The 16,719-nt window shown below is 33.4% G+C and overlaps 1 protein-coding gene across 1 annotated transcript; it reads right to left on the reverse strand.

Annotated features, from left to right (window-relative positions):
* Positions 1 to 11,158: 11,158 nt before the first annotated feature.
* Positions 11,159 to 15,655, reverse strand: LOC149580256 (disease resistance protein Roq1-like). The gene is made up of 5 exons (XM_089790103.1): positions 15,032 to 15,655; positions 13,823 to 14,900; positions 13,423 to 13,686; positions 12,446 to 13,150; positions 11,159 to 11,692 (listed from the first exon to the last, which is right to left on the reverse strand). Exons 1-5 carry the CDS (start codon positions 15,235 to 15,237, stop codon positions 11,228 to 11,230), a joined length of 2,718 nt encoding a protein of 905 aa, XP_089646229.1. The 5' UTR covers positions 15,238 to 15,655; the 3' UTR covers positions 11,159 to 11,227.
* Positions 15,656 to 16,719: the final 1,064 nt, after the last annotated feature.

The raw sequence follows: 16,719 nt of genomic DNA on the forward strand, positions 1-16,719 counted from the left end.
AACAAGAAGGTCTAGTAGATAACTGAAGACACACCAATGATAGTACAAGACAATGACCCTAAGGGGATTGTAGAGAAAATATTACAAGATCTGGAATGTGAAGAAAAAGAAGAAAAAGAAGGTAAACAATCTAAAATAACTTTAAATGTGCAGGAGAACATAGAATAGCTAGGAATTCAGATGCATCAAGAAGGTATAAACACTCCTAAGTATGGAAAAGTGAAAGCTAAAAGAGGTAGGAAATCCCTTAAGGAACTTAGAGATGTAGATGGTTAGGCAAAAGAGTAGCACAAGATCAGTCAATTATTTTACCCAAGGAAGGGGAAGATTCTTCCCAAGGAAGCATGAAGATCACCACTTGGAATGCTAGGGGCTTAAATGCACCTAGCAAGAAAAGACTTTTGGAACAAAACTCAAAACTATTTGAATCCAATATTATAATACTACAAGAAACAAAGTTAAATAAGGAAGAAGGAACTAAGCTAGAAAAAAAGATAGGTAGCTGGAAAATTAACTTACATGAATCTAGAGGAGCTTTAGGCAGTTTAGGAATTATTTGGAATCCCAGGAAAGTGTCCCTAGATACTCTTATAACGAACAACTATTGGATGAGAAACAGAGTCAAAAGCATCAAAACTAACCTTAAGTTCATTTTAGTAAACATATACGACCCAATCTATAACACTAATAAAAAACTCTTATGGGATGAAATCAACTTATTTATCAACAATCATAAAAATGAACCTATCCTCTTAGGTGGTGACTTCAACAGTATCTTAAATATAAATTAAAAATGTGGTGGTATCCAACAGGCTTCCCAAGCCTCTAAAGATTTTAAAAACTAGTGTGATCTTAACAACCTAATGGACATCCCACTTAATAATGGGAAATACACATGGAATAATAAAAGGAAGGATTTCTCTTATATAGCTGAGAAATTGGATAGGTTTTTTTAAAACTCTAATATCCAATTTTCTATTCTTCCAATAGTAGGATCTAACCACTATCCTGTTAGGATTGAATTTTCTAAACCTTCTAAAGTAGTTAGAAATCCTTTCAAGTGCAAAAAAATGTGGTTCTTAGACTTAAACTTTCTGGAATGCATTAAGGAATGGTGGAATCAAGGGAATTTTAAAGGATCTAGATGTATATTTTTGTCTCAAAAATGAAAATACTTGAAGAAAACATACTCAAATGGAACAAAGAACACTTCAATAGTATATTTAAAGAAAAATTAAAGTTGGAGGAAAGACTAAAGGAACTAAATTTATAAGTAAATTTATAAGTAATCAAGAAGGGTATGAATAATGATAGCTACTATCTAAAGAAAAAAGTACTTGCAAAATAAGAAAGCATATTGGCAAAAGAAGAAGTCTTTTGGAGACAAAAGTCAAGAGAAAAATGACTAGATGAAGGAGATTGGAATACAAAATTCTTCCATAACTCCACCCTCCACAATAGAGTCAAATGTGAAATAGTTAAAATCAAAGATCCTCTGGGTTCTACTAAAAATTTGAATAAAATTATCGAGATTTTTGTGAGTCATTTTCAAAATACATTAAAAAATTATGATAGTTCGAATAAGGTAGCTCAATCTAAAATGCTCAAAGCCATACCTAAATTAGTTTCATTAGAAGATAATAAAACATTAAACAAACATATCACCTTGGAAGAGGTCAAACTAGTGTTATTCAACACGCATCCTGAAAAATCCCCAAGTCTAGACAGATTCCTGACTTTTTCTTACCAAAAGTGTTGGGACATTATTGGCAAGCTATTGAAGCTTCAAGAAATGGTGGATCATTGTTATTTGAATTCAATTACACCTTTCTCACCTTGATCCCTAAAAAGAAGGATCCTGAAAACCCCAAGAATTTTAGACCGATAGCCTTATGCAACACTATCTATAAATTCTTATCTAAAATTTTAGCAAATAGACTTAAATTGATTCTCGCTAAAATTATATCTGAAGAACAGATCAATTTTGTTCCAGATAGATCGATCGTAGACGGTATACTAATTATCCAAGAAATGCTTCATTCAGCCAATAAGAATAAAGTGGCAAGCATGTTCATGAAATTAGACATCCAATAAACATATGATATGGTTGACTGGAGGTTCTTATGTAAAACCTTAGAAGCCTTTGGTTTTTCACACCAATGGATTAACTTCATATATCAATGTATCTCTACCACAAAAATTTCAGTCGTTATTAATGGTACTCCCAAGGGTTTCTTTGAAACCTCAAGAGGCATTAGACAAGGAGATACCCTTTCTCCTTTCCTATATATTATCATGGTTGAAGCCTTTGGGAGAGCACTTAGCAAGGCTCACAATAAAGAAGAGATAAAAGGTATAACTGTAACAAAAAAATATCCCCAACATTACCCACCAACAATATGCAAATGATACCATTTTGCCAAGTGAAAGTACTACAAAAGAGGATCTAAACATCAAGTCTATCATCCAACAATATATGGCAGCATCGGGTCAAAAAGTAAACACAACAAAATTTGAAATCTTTTTTATTAACACTAAACTCGTAATGGAAATGCAGAGCTATGGCATCATGGGGTATAAAAGGGGCACCTTCCCTTGTAAATACATAGGTATTGAGTTAGAAAAAGGAAGTAAATCCAATAAGGCATGGAAAAGTATTCTGGATAGATTGGAAGCTAGGATAGGTGGCTATAAAGATAAATGGTTACAAAAGCTAGTAAAATCACCAAGATTAAATCAATGCTATCCACTATCCCATCATATCCGCTCTCTTGTCTCCCCCTTCTTAAACATATCAATAAGAAGCTCATAGAAAAATTTAGAACTTTCCTCTAGAATGATTGTGAGGACACTAAAAAATTGGCTCTCATAAGATGGAAAAAGATTTGCAAACTGAAGAGGTATAAAAAACCTAAATTTGCAAAATGAAGCATTAGGTGCTAAACTGACCTAGTGCCTCATTGAAGAAAAGGATAACAAATGGGCTAAAATTATGTATAACAAATACCTTAATGTTGTTGATCCCCTTTCCATCTTTAGGATGAAGACTCTTCCCAAAGGATTTGAAAGTTGGAATTTTATAGCTAAAAGTCGAGCCCTGATTTGTAAATATCTCACTTGGGACATTGGAAAGGGGGATGAAGCCTTATTATGGGAAGATTAATGAGATGGGCTTCCTCCATTAGAAAGTATGGATGTGCCTATAAGCATCAAAGAAAAATTAGTTAATCTCTAGGCAAGCAAGGTCAATGATTATAAAACCACTGTGAATGGAATTTCAAGCTAGGTTTCGAAATCTATGGATAGCATAGATCTAGAACCAACAACAAAAAGGCATATGAAAAGATAATCCAAAGTAGGAAAATTAAGTAATTAGAAAGGAATGACAATCTCATTTGGGCAACATCAAAACATGGCAAGTACAATGGGAAAATGGATATAAAGCTCTCATTCACTCCCAAAGAGGGGAAGAAATGGAAATCCCACTTAATCTCTACTGGGATTTGTCTTGTCTACCAAAAGAAGGTTTATTTTTAAGGCTGGCATATTAGAATAAGATCCTCACAGCCAATAGACTTCACAAATTGGGCTTTGAGGGGCCCTCAATATGTGTACTATGTAGATGAGATAGCGAAGACACTGACCATATCTTATATAGTTGTCTTTTTACACAACATTGTTGGGAATGGCTTAGATACATGTTGGGCTAGAATGCCCCCATGCTTAAATATTTAGTTGATTTCCTCAAAGGATGACCTATAGATACTAGTAGAGGGATCTATTGTAGAATTTGAAACATTTTCCCATCTATCCTCATGTGGGAGGTATGGAAAGAAAGGAATAGAAGAATATTTTGTGACTAGGATATGCAACTAGATGAGATTATCAAAAAAATAGAAGCATGTATAGTGGAAACCTTAAACTCTCACCTTAGGAATTCCTAGAAAGAAAAAGGTTCATTCTCAAGTTGGGATGGGTCAATTAAAAAGAGATGGTTAAATCTTATTAATCCCCCACTTACCTATAAAAAGAAGAATAAAGAGGCGAGGGATAACTATAGATGGACCCATCCTCTAATTGGTGGGTCAAGCTAAATTTTGACGGAGCCTCAAGAGGCAACCCGAGGTCAGTAGGTATCAGATGTATCATCACCAAAGAGTTAGGAAAATGGATTGCTAAAAGGTGTAAATATATAGATTCAATGTAACTAGTAATTTGGTTGAGCTAGAAGCCTTGCAAGGACTCCAGCTCTATCGAAACCTAGGTTTATCCAAGATTATCGTTGAAGGAGATTCTCATATTGCATTAAACACAAATAGGAAAAGAGAAATGCCCAATTGGGTATTAAATTCAAAACTAGAAGAAGTTCTCAATATTCTAGACCAGTTCAAAGATACTCAGATTTGCCATATTTTCCAGGAAGGCAGATCAGTTGGCAAATAAGGGTGTTGATGGTGAAAATTCACTAGTCATCAATGTTCGGCAGTCTTTTCTGGAGCCTCCAACTCTCATAACATTTATCTACATTTAATTGTAAGCCTTCTACTAAACCCCATTTTATAGTTTACTATTACTAGAATATGATTTAGTCTTGCCTTGAAGTACCTCCTTTGTTCCCTGGATGCTACATTATCAACATCCCCATCTCTTATGAACCTTTTTAGTACACTTATATAATCTAACTTTTATATCCCTCTTTAATTTGACCTTATCCAATTATAATCATATATTTTCTCTTATATAACAAACACAAGGGATGTCAAAGAGTTAGTATGCATATATCAAAATGATTAAAATCATTAAATAAAGTATCTAAGGGTCATCCAACTTAGACATCGTATTCATTAGAGTGTATTAATGCAAATCACTATAAGTATGCCAATTTTATATCAGTCGAATGCTCTTCATCAATTCTAAATTCTAATCACTTGATCTTTTATCCCCCTTTTTTGTTTGCACTTCCTTGTCTTTCCAATTATGACATTTTTCTCTCCTTCATCATTAGTTTCACAGTGATGTCATGTAGGTGGCATCAGCCGACATCAACATGTATCCAAGTTATTCTAGATCCTTCGCATGCAGTTCTATGCCTTTTTAAACTTGTTCTTGCCCTGTCACTTTCATCTGGCACCTGTTATATCCCTTGATGAACACCAATATCTTTGTTTTCCATGTTTCAAAAGTCTAGACTATGACATTTTCATGGCAATGTGAAACCTGAAAGATGGAGTCCAGTGTTAGAACTAGTGGACGATATGATGGGGACTGCGATAAGTAGTGCCCTAGGAGAAGGATTTTTCAAATTTGATTTCACATGGAGAAAAAATAGTGATATTATAGGGGCTTTCATTGGGTGTCTAGCTAGAGCCAAAGTAGACAAATGGGCAATGGTTAGAGTTTGTCAAAATGTGTTTGATCCAATTTAGTGTGTGGGTTTGGAAGAAACCATTAAGAGTTTAGATGAGAAACTCTGAATCTCCCTCCTGAAAATATACATGGCACATCCACCTGGGAGTTTTGATTTGGCCATAGTTCCAAGACAACCTTCGTTGGTTATCCATGAACATGCAACTTTTAATCTAGTATGGCTGAAGATGGAATCTAACATCTAGTTTCTCCTTAGATGGAGAGGGATAGTAGAGGATGAAGGCAAGGTGTGGCTGAAAAACTACTTGGGCATTTTCAAGTCTTATGTCCACATGGGCATAGAGTTGGAGAATCTGGATGCTCTCGAGTTTTGTACTCCAAACATTGAAAAGTCTAGTAAGGAAAAGAGCGCCTTAGAATTCCTGCCACACTTCCAATCTGACAACCCCAATGATATCACTGAGATTATTATGGTCTTCTAGAAATAGTAGTTTGAGATTCATACTAAGTATGGAATACCAGCTTTTGAAACTACTAATGCAACGAGGGATAGATAAAACTAGGGCCAATGGCAAACCCAGCTCTCTGAACCACCCTACAAAAGTTAACACAACAGAAGAAAACACAAAGAACAACAACCAAAAGAGGAAGAAGAGTAAAATACTTTTATTGATTCTTCAAATATTCAACATACATGCCTAGTTGTAAGGCCTTCTGGGTTACGACCAAATACAAATACATTCAAATCCAAGATCCAATAGCAAATTCACACTTTCAAGTTCTGCTCTCAAATCATCTTCTAAAACTCTTAACTATCCTATCTCTAAACCTAAACACTCTATTTATACTAACCAAAATGGCTTATAGATCATTCTAGAATATAGAGAAGCCACAAGTCGGCCTCTATCAGCAATTAAGTGTCCAGTAATCGATGTCCAAGCAAAATTGTGATATCTCCTAGCTCTGATTGAGTTAGAACTTGCGCTTTGAACTATGGGTAGATATTTAGGTCCTCTACAACCCTTTAAGTGCACAAAGTCTGATTCATCAAGGAAAAGTGCACATCCAACCTAAAAGTTAAGCATAGGAAACTGTCATGCAGAATTGCCAGAAATCGATACTCTAGGAGAATTTCCATATCTCCCAACTCATGAGAAATTACAACTTGCATCTTGGACCATAGATAGTACTCTAGGCCCTCTTCAATCCATAAAGTTCATAGCCTCTCATTCATTATGGAAAATTAGTTACATGTTCTGCAAAAGGCACCCATAAACCAAAAAATGCAATTTTAGCAGAACACAGTTTTAGCAACAAGATAAGAACTGAAAAGATGCAGGATAGCAGTGCAACTCAAGATGCTCCTGCATCAACTACATTAGTCGAGTTGAGGGTTTTTCCCTATTCTACCCTCAGCTTTATGTCTTGGTTTGCTCTTTCGTCGGGCCCTTTTCATTTCTTCCTATGATCTGTAGGTTCTGTTCTCTAAGTTTGTAGATGGTTTTGATTAGGGTCAGTAAGGAATGTAATTAAAGATGTTTCCTCTAGAAGAATAGTAAGGATAACATGATATTTATTATGTTTGTGAATTACATTAAGGATTAATACCGGTTTTAGTTTGTCTTAACTAATGCTGGCAACTATCTCAAAGGCTGGTCAATTTGCTAGCTCATAATGTGTAGAAGCTCAGAGATCCCCAAATCCAAATCACTGTAAATTTAGAATGATACTAATATATATTAAGATTATATTAATGATGGGTTTTACTTTGCCCTCGGCTTTCTTTGAATGACATTATTTAATCTTTGTTATTATTGCTTAAGATGTATCTTTATTCGCTCATCAATTTTGGGGTATGTCTCAACTGAGATAACAGTAATGTATGGTGAAATCAAAAGTTAAAATTCTAATCGTGATAGGTAGACTGATTAGATTGAAATAATCTAAAGTAATATGGAAGGGCAACTAGGATGGTAAAAATAATAAGACATAGAGGATAGTCCAATAAAAACAAATAATCAATTTGAGTTTCATTTTGGCATTACCTAAATAAGTACCAGTAGGATTTTTGTTGCATAAATTGTAAGTTTTAATCAACAAAGCACTGTATTCCCAATTCAATATACAGAACTAGTTTTAGTAGAGTTTAGAGTAATTTTATTTATTTCTTATTTTTGTTTTAAAATGTTAGGATCAACTTACTCATTAGGAATAAATATGAGAGAGTAAAACCACTAATAAGAATTAATATTGTATTAATGTCTTAGATGGATAACCAAAGTAATTCGGTAATATCCTACTAAGATTTTAAAAGTTTTTAAATTAACTGCTCTAATGTTTGTTTCAAGCTACATTTACTGAGATAGCACGGTAGTAAGGAGATAGCATCTCAAGAAAATAACTTAGAAGAGGTTTCTACTGAGAGTCTAAGGCTTTGTTCAAACCATTCTTCTTGGATAGAGGGCTAGGATTGATAGATAGAAATATCTTCAAGATCACATAATTCAAAAAAGGACTCATATCCCCCCTGTATTGAAAATAAAACATTTGTAAATTACAATTGGGGTATGCCCCTTTTAATAATGTAATAATATAGGACTACAGTCCTGAGTAAGACTAGATTTTTTTTTATCTGTTCTTTCCTACCAGTGCCTGTTTGAATGGAGATACTCTGTTGTATTTTTATTTTTTATTAATTTAATATAATTAAAGGCTTCAGCCATTTACCAATCAAACAAAAAAAAACTGTCAAATAAACATCAAATATTATTTTTAAATGTCAAAAAGTTTACATTGATTGATGATATTATTGAAGAAAGCCTCCCAGCTTAAAAATCTAGAGATGTCCATGTTTGATTAAGCCCTTTTTCTCCATAGGCACAAAAATCATCAATATGTGTCGTAATTCATTGTTTTTGATGTAAAAGTAGCAATTGATAGTAATTTTAATGTTGAACAAAAAATTGCTCTAAATTCATTTACTTAGAAATCACTAAGGCAATTGCATTAGTTCCAAAAAACAAATATATTTGAAAATGAAATAAATTATTTGTCCTTGATTTCTATATTTGAAAGACTAAAAATTTTAGAATTTAAAAAAAAAAAAAAATAGTTCTAAATTTTTCATAAATTTCATTCCTACCCTTTTCTCTTTTTACCCCACATCACTCCTACCTTTTTCTATTTTTACCCCACATAAGGCAAAGACTCTAGCTCAACAAGAGCTCTTGTTATTTTTCTATGTTGTTGTTTATGTGTATTCTTTACAATTATAATACTTAGATAGAAAATCAAAATTGTGAAAAAAAGTCAATTGGCCTTTAGTCTATTGGGGAAGTTGAATGGCTCACAAAGAACACATCGGTGATCAATTCTTGCTGAGTGCAAGGCTCCGTCATCATAAGTGATGAGGTAGAGATTGTGCCCCAAGTGATTTTGACAGTGTGTATGCCCCTCCGACATTGGCTCTAAGTCGAAGAGGTTTCAAGCATGAGTGGACCCATATCAAGTTCCTAAATCGTTTATGTGGTAGCCTTCGTTGGTTGGTAGCTTGCTAGGTTTGAACCCTCCATCAAAAAGATTTTTTTTGAAAAAAGGATAATATAAAATATTTTTCTACTTTTGTGGAGCAACTATTATTTAGGAAATGGAAAGAGGTGCAAAAAATGGTGTTTGAGTAGATGGTGGGGATGAAGCTTTAGAAAGAAATGAAATACATTTTTAAAATTTTATTTCCTTCTTTTTTTTACCAATAAGTTCTCAATTTTTCATTTATAATCAAATTTTCTCTCTTTTATTTATCATCAATTTCTCTTCCAATTTGTTTTTCAAATTAATATTAAAATAATTGGTTAAAAATGAATAGACAAACTAATAGCTACATGTAACTACACAAATTACTCCTAAAAATTTAAGCAAGTACCACTAGCCAAAATAAGCTAAACATATGTAATAAATACCTTTCCTTCAAAATCCCAGCCCAAAATAATTGTCTACTATCTATATACTTAGCATCTATACCTATAAAATTACCAATATGTTTATTCTCATGATAAAAAACAATCCATCTCCAAGCATACATTTAGAACATATTTTCAACCATGACATTCCCATTTCATTAGACAAATATCATGTATTACTATCATTTTTGCTAACAAAACATGCCCTGCTCTTCTTCCTTCATTTGATCATCTACATAACCATACTAAACACCACTCTAATAGTTTGAATTTAGATTTGGTGAAATTAGTATTATTATATTATTTAAATAAAATAACTTTACAAATAACTCTAAAATAAATTATATGAAATATTAAAATAATAAACTAATTATATTTTTTAAGAATAAAATTACTGAATATTTATACTTCACAAATTTTAATTTATATGGTGTGATATTTGAATGACATGCATTAATGTAAGTCTAATTGAAAATAAAGGAAAAATAACAATATTTACTTGAAAGAGTGTTTGAATGAATTAAAGTAATAGAAAATTTAAAATTATTAATATAAAAGGTTTGCTATCAATTTACTTTCATTTTGTTTAATATATTGATCTATTAGTCTTTGTTTTGTTTTAAATTGTAGTCATTATTGTTTTTTATTTGATTGCATGTATTTTTGTCATAAAAATAACATGTGAAAAGAAAAGTTTATGTGTTAAGCTCGACTAGCCCAACCCACATGAGAGACGCACAAGTTAGCTCTTGTCTTTCTTCAATTTTTTTTTTATTAAAATAATTAAAAACTAAAAACTAACTCTATCAATATTTTAAAAAAATATTAAACATGGAAGATTAACATGATATCATTAACTTATATTAACAATTATAAAATAATAATAATACATAATATCGCTCATCAATATAAATTAAATAAAAAACATTCAAATAATACAATAAATGGTAAACATTCAATTATTTTTAGATTGATAAGAAGCCAAAGCCCAGATTAATTATTATAATTATTATGTATTTTGACTAATTATTATTGTTTATTTATTTATTTTGATTAATTATTATTATTATTTATTTATTTAACCAAATTAATTATTATGTTCTTGAAGTATACAAAACATAAGAATGTATAGTTCATTATCATCTGATTTGATTTATAAGATAGCCAAGTCTGTATTATTTTGAATGAGTATTTCTATACATCATTAAGTACCATTAGTTGCAATATTTGGATCATAAGATACATGACTTCAATTTCAACCCAAGCCCAAACTTCAAATATTAAGTGTCAGTTGGGCCACAATATATTTTAAAAGTTAAAAGCAAAGCCGAAACCAAATATAATCATCTGAAATTTGTACTTTTAAGGCTTTATTCAGACATTTTCTATTGTCTGATATCTCTTTTCTCTCAGCTTCAGGTCGCTGCTGAAATAGATTTGCGACTGGATTTTCAGATTCAACCAAAAGGCTCAGATTAATCAACTACTTGGCAAGAAAGAGATCAATATAGGGCGTCACATAGCTGCATTTCTATGGGACTGAATTTGTCATACAGTTGCTATTTGTCTTGCTCCAACAATGACATTTTCTCTATTTTGTACTGATATTGCTATTTGTTTTGCTACAGCAATGTCATATGCTGTTTTTTGTGTATCTAGCTGATTTTCTTGCAGTCTCTAACTGCAACTTTGTAATTCGCATTTTTTCAATATGAAAAGAAGAAGCCGAAACCAAATTAATTGATTGTATAGAATTAATCATCTAAAATATATATATAAACTAGGCTATAGACACAAGAGAGATTAACTACTGTCAATTTGAAGACAAAGGATTGATAAACTGGTTTTTAAATTGAATAAATAAAAGAATCATCAGTGAAAAGCCAAATTATTAGCAGTCCTCAACTCTTCAGCTTCCGCTTTCGCTTTACTGCATCATATGCCGCCAAATTTGGAAGCACGCTTTGTCCATATAATCGTTCAACAATCCTCTGTGACATGGTTAACGCTTTCCCTTCTTCCCCTTCGTTCAATGTGACCTTAAACCCTTCATGTACTGTGACACGATTTAGGATGCCATGGCTATCACGTGGGGTTAATATAACTGTAATCATCCACTCTCCTCCAGGTGGCAAGAAATGGGCATTGGTGACTGCTGATTCAACTTCTATGTAAGCACCATTAGAAGTGACACGCAAAACATACATTGTAATTGCAATCGATGAACGACTCATCTCCACCTTATACTCTCCTCTCTTCATCATCTCAGCTACTGTTTGGCCACCAATCATCTCAGAACACAAATTTATACTCGATGCTCTCTCCACTGGCTTCCCTCTCAAAATGATATGCTCTGATGGGAGCCTCTGAAACATCAAAAGTGTCATAAAGGAGATACATAACATAAATAAATAAAATTAGACAATGTGCTCTTTGTCTATTGGTGATGCTGAATAACTCCAAATGAGTCTATTAGGAAGTGCAGAATGGCACATTAAAATATGGATATAATTCTAACAAAGTAAAAGAAAAATATTTGATCTTTAAGAGAGTTAAATTACTTAGGTCAATGGATGATCAAAAAGACCAATGGCATAGAGAGAACACCTGCATTACACATAAAGAAAGGGGTCTCTACCTAGCATATCCCACTGTGGAGAGCGCATGTCATAATTTGTAACAGAGGGGGCTCATGTTTGTGCGGCCCCCACAACAAAACCAAAATACAAATGAGGATTATAGTAAACCTAGCTAAAAGAGGCCGAGGAGCTTTGCTTTGAGAGATTATCTCTGCTGCAAGATCTTGAGAGGGTACTGTTCGATGAAACAAGTGCTCCAGCAGAGATCTCAGCTTAATCTTCTTAATCTTTTGAAGAGAAATGTAATTCAAAAGTGATCCAAATTCATTCCATTTTAGATTTGTTATCTGATTTGAGAATAATTGTAACTCAATGAATGTGACCCAAATTCATTTCATTCTGAACCTGTTCTATTCTATTTGAGGTCAGTGTATATTATGGGCCTATCCTATTTGAAAAAAATGTAATTGAATGTATGTGACCTAAGTTCATTCGAAAAAAAAGGTACTTTAATGTATGTGAGAAAACGGTTAGTGGTACCTTGAGGCCATAAATACACTTAAATACACTTGCAGCTCCCCAGTCACGCGCCCCAATTTCCAGACTTTTCAATCCTTGCAACTCTTCCACACCTTGGACACTCTGCAGCTGATTGCAATCAACAATCACGATCCTCTCCAGGTTGCCTAGATGTGCAAGATTTGGCAATGACCTCAACATTTCGCACTCAATGATCTGTAGAACTCGAAGCCCTGTTAGAGAAGATAACCCTGATATTCTTGTTTCCAATTTGGGACAATGCTTCACTGTAAGGCTATTCAGATTCTCTAGCTTCTCTAAGCTCATTTCTTTTAGATTCCTCATTGCTAAAACTTCCAACGATCCAAGTCTGGGACAAACCTTTCCACTAATTAGCAACATTGACATATGATCTAATCTGCGAATTTTTATGGTTTCAAGGCTTTTCATGCGGCTGGTTGTAGAAGCCTCAAAATTAGTTGAACCTCTACCTTGGCTCAGAATCAAATTCCCATTGAAGAAGCCCCCACCCTCCGACAATTGCAGCGATCTAAGATTACTAAGTTGCTTCAGTGATTGTGTAAAGGATGTTATATCGGTCTTTGCCAAGGATCTGATTATTAGTAATTCTTCTAGCTGACTTAACTTTCCCAATAAATCTGGAAGATTTTGCAACAAGGGAGAACAAAAAATACGCAGGATTCTCAAACGGAAACTGGCCTGGGGCTGGCATTCAAAAATAATCTCAATCAGTTCTCAGTGCTAAACAATCTTCACCAAATCAAGCAAGAATGAGTTTATAACACAATGGCATATTGTGAGAGGTATTGGATTCAAGTGAATCTTTTATGTGAGGTCTTGGATTCAAGTTTACTTGACCTTAACAAATAATAATAAATAATCTAAATAATCTTCTAACTTCTTAGCAATGAACAAAACAATCTTCACCAAACCATATTCTGAAATGTTTGTTCTGCCAGCAGGGGAAAACGAAATACCTGAGCATTGGTCTGCAACTGCTGCTGAAAAGTGCTCCACAGTTCTTCCACGTTGGAAACAGTTAACCAGAGTAATTTTTGTACAGGAACCCATGGTGGAATGATTTTGATTTTGCTAAAATGGAGCAACAGAAGTTCAGTCTCGGCAGAGTCATTTGAACTCGCTACAAAATACCAAATATTCGTTTTGAGGAACGAGTCCTTGAATGAATGAAGACACCTGCCTCTCGTTTCTGCTAGGGTTTGTTTAAATCCCTTTGCTTCCTACATATGATGATGATCAGGGTTAAATAAATTTGTGGCTGGGGAAGAGATAACATACAAACTCATAAATTATGATGTTATTTCAAGAATCTTTTACAATTTAAAGTTTAAAAGATGTCGAGAAGCAAGAGCACACCATGGATCTAAGAATGTCTGGTCTCCAGAGCCGAGGAGGGCCCAAGTCATCTGCCATTTGTCTTCCCAGATCGCGGAGGTGATCGTGCATTTGAAAATGCCGGTGTTTGACTGTGACTTCAACTAAACACTTTTCTTGCAGGGTTAGAACTGCATGTTCAGCGCTCCAAAATGATTCGTTCCAGATTAATGTAGCTATTTTTATAATATTCTGCATTTCTTTATTATTGAATAAACACGCAATATCAATAAATATCTGTTTTTCATGATTTTCCAGACCATCAAAGCTGATTTTAAGACTTTGCATTACATCCTTAGGCTGGATATTCTTAGCCTTTTCCAATTGTAAATTCCAATAATACTCATCCCTGCCATAAACATGGGCGCCCAAAACTTTAATTGAGAGGGGTAAGCCTCCACAGAAATCCAGGAAGCTTTCAACCAATTTCTTATATGCAAGGGGTGGATCCGGTCCACGGAAAGCATGGCTACAGAAGAGCTCTTTAGCATGATCTCTGTTCATTTCTTTCATCCTATAACGGATATTGATACCTGCTCCCGTTAACAGTCCTTGGTCACGGGTTGTAATAATTACTAGGCTACCAGAACTCAGCATAGCTTCAGGTAACAGGGCATCTAACTGGTCTCGATGATCGATATCGTCTAGAACTATAAGAAAATTTAAATGACTTGCCCTTCCCAGACGATGCTTCAGCTGTCCTGTTCCTTCATCCGCGTTCCTAAATACTCGATTTTCATTGAAGAGATCTTTGAAGAGCTGGCTTTGTAAGGAATTCAAATTAAAACTGACATGTGATTCTCTCACATCCGAGAGAAAACAAGATGCACTGTATCGTGAGCGCTTTCTGTTAAACAATTCTTTTGCCAGTGTAGTTTTCCCAGAGCCCCCCAGTCCAAAGATCCCTACCATCATGACCTTTTCCCCCATTGTCTTTACACAGAACTTTTCAAAATCTTCGACTATTTCAGCAAGCCCAACGGGACATTTCGCAACATGTAAGGGTACTCTCTTTTCCATTTCTTGTAGCACACGGCATACAATCTTTTCGCACAAATTGCTGGAAGCCAAACCGAGAATCTATTTAGAAATTCATTCAACTAGGGTAAAAATTGTGATCATGCAGTCGAGGAAAAAGGGAAATATGATGAATCGCATTGAAATATAGAAAGGAAATAGCGGTAAGCTTACTCTTTATGCTCGCTAAGTTCATAACCCGATATGTTTGCAGCGAATTCAAGGGCATTTTTCCATTCATCTAGCTTGTCGAGGTACCTTTCTTTTCTTCGGTAATCAGAAAATGCCGCTGCATATACTCCTTTCTCCGTGTGCCGCAGCTCCAAAGGGTTCACTTCGTAGAACACGGGAATAAACAGGGCATCAATTTGCGCCAACATAAGAACAAGCTCGTCTAAACACCATTTTGATTCAGCATATCTTTTAGAAAAAATAGCAATTTGCACTACAGATGAACATATGCCATTACTGATGGCGAAAGGAATTGAATCCCCCCCTTCTATCTATTCCCGGTCTAGAAATGCTCTGCACCCTCTTTCTCGAAGAAGTTCATAGAGCTGTTTAGCCAGAGTATCTTTAACATTAACATCAGGACCTCAATGGCTGATGAACGCATCATATATCTTTTGAGATGCAGCAGATCTTTCTCTCTGCTCTTGATATTCTACAATTTCTTGGGGGAAGGAGGAGGAAGCCATTAACGCAAAAACCTGAACTGTATACAGTGCCCGGATTTGATTAAAGGAAACCAAACATAGTAATTTGTTAGCAAGAACAAAACCAGCTTCCCCCCACAGGCAGAATATTTGCTTTTACTGTTAGATCATTATGAACGTTTCCATTAAGGGAGGTGGGATTGTGAACTTTTTTTCTTCTCAAATTCCCATATGCTTGTTTACATTTTTGGTCTTGAATAGCTGACATTGTTATTTTAATAGTTACATACACACAAGAATAAGTGCTTAGTACTACTTGTATTTAATCTTTTTAATTTCAACCTATTTTTGTTTTGAATTTTTATATTTGATTTTTATAATGTATAAATGTGAGTTTTTAAATTTCTAAAATTAATTTAATCATTTTATTGCAATTTGATTTTGGACGGATTTTCAGGAACCACTACTCTATTAAAAGATGATATTTTAGCATGCATTAGTAAATAAATCAAATTTATATACTATTTTTGAAGAGGGCTATTAACAATCATACTTAAAACTAATAATTAAAATCTGCAATAGATAAAACATATTGTTTAGATTCAAATTAAATAAAGTGGAATTGTATAAATTGAGATTTCTAGCTCGGTTTAGCCAAATCAAGGTTTTTCTCTAAAATGTAGTCCAATCTATTATTTTTACACTCCTCATAAAGCATAACCACATTTTCAATTCCTACTTGCTAGTAGGAAGTCTGAAAACCTGGTTTTGAGACAAAATTAGACGTATGGTATTCTAATTCTATTTTGACAATTTTGAAACAAATGTAAAAAATTAAAAATCTAGATTTTGAAAAAGTCAATTCCTCTCATCTTTCATCTAAAAATATTAAATATTAATCAAATATGAAAATATTAATTAATTATACTAAACATAATTAAATATTTAACTTTATTATTCTATTTAATTAAACTATATAACTTACAAATATGTAACACTTGTTATAACTTTATTTTATAATAAATTTAGCTTAATATATATCACATGTTCTCTTAATAATTAATTATATCATTTGTTCAAATATAAGTTGAATATATAATTAGAATTTTTTTTGATGCAGAATTGACATTAAAAACTTATTAAAATAACTAAACTTGTATATATTTATTATTCAATATTTTTAAAAATTAATAAAATATAAATAAA

This window comes from Cupressus sempervirens, chromosome 1 (genome assembly GCF_028749045.1).
Source record: "Cupressus sempervirens isolate cs-2001-9-10 chromosome 1, ASM2874904v1, whole genome shotgun sequence".
Taxonomy (NCBI): Eukaryota; Viridiplantae; Streptophyta; class Pinopsida; order Cupressales; family Cupressaceae; genus Cupressus; species Cupressus sempervirens.

Bases quoted from the DNA above. Each gene is read 5' to 3' on its own strand.
- LOC149580256 (XM_089790103.1), bottom strand. From the start codon at position 15,237: ATGTTGGCGCAAATTGATGCCCTGTTTATTCCCGTGTTCTACGAAGTG. The intron at 14,901-15,031 runs GTAAGCTTACCG...TTTGGCTTCCAG, and splicing joins GAACTTAGCGAGCATAAAGA to CAATTTGTGCGAAAAGATTG. The intron at 11,693-12,445 runs GTACCACTAACC...TTGATGTTTCAG, and splicing joins AGTGTATTTATGGCCTCAAG to AGGCTCCCATCAGAGCATAT.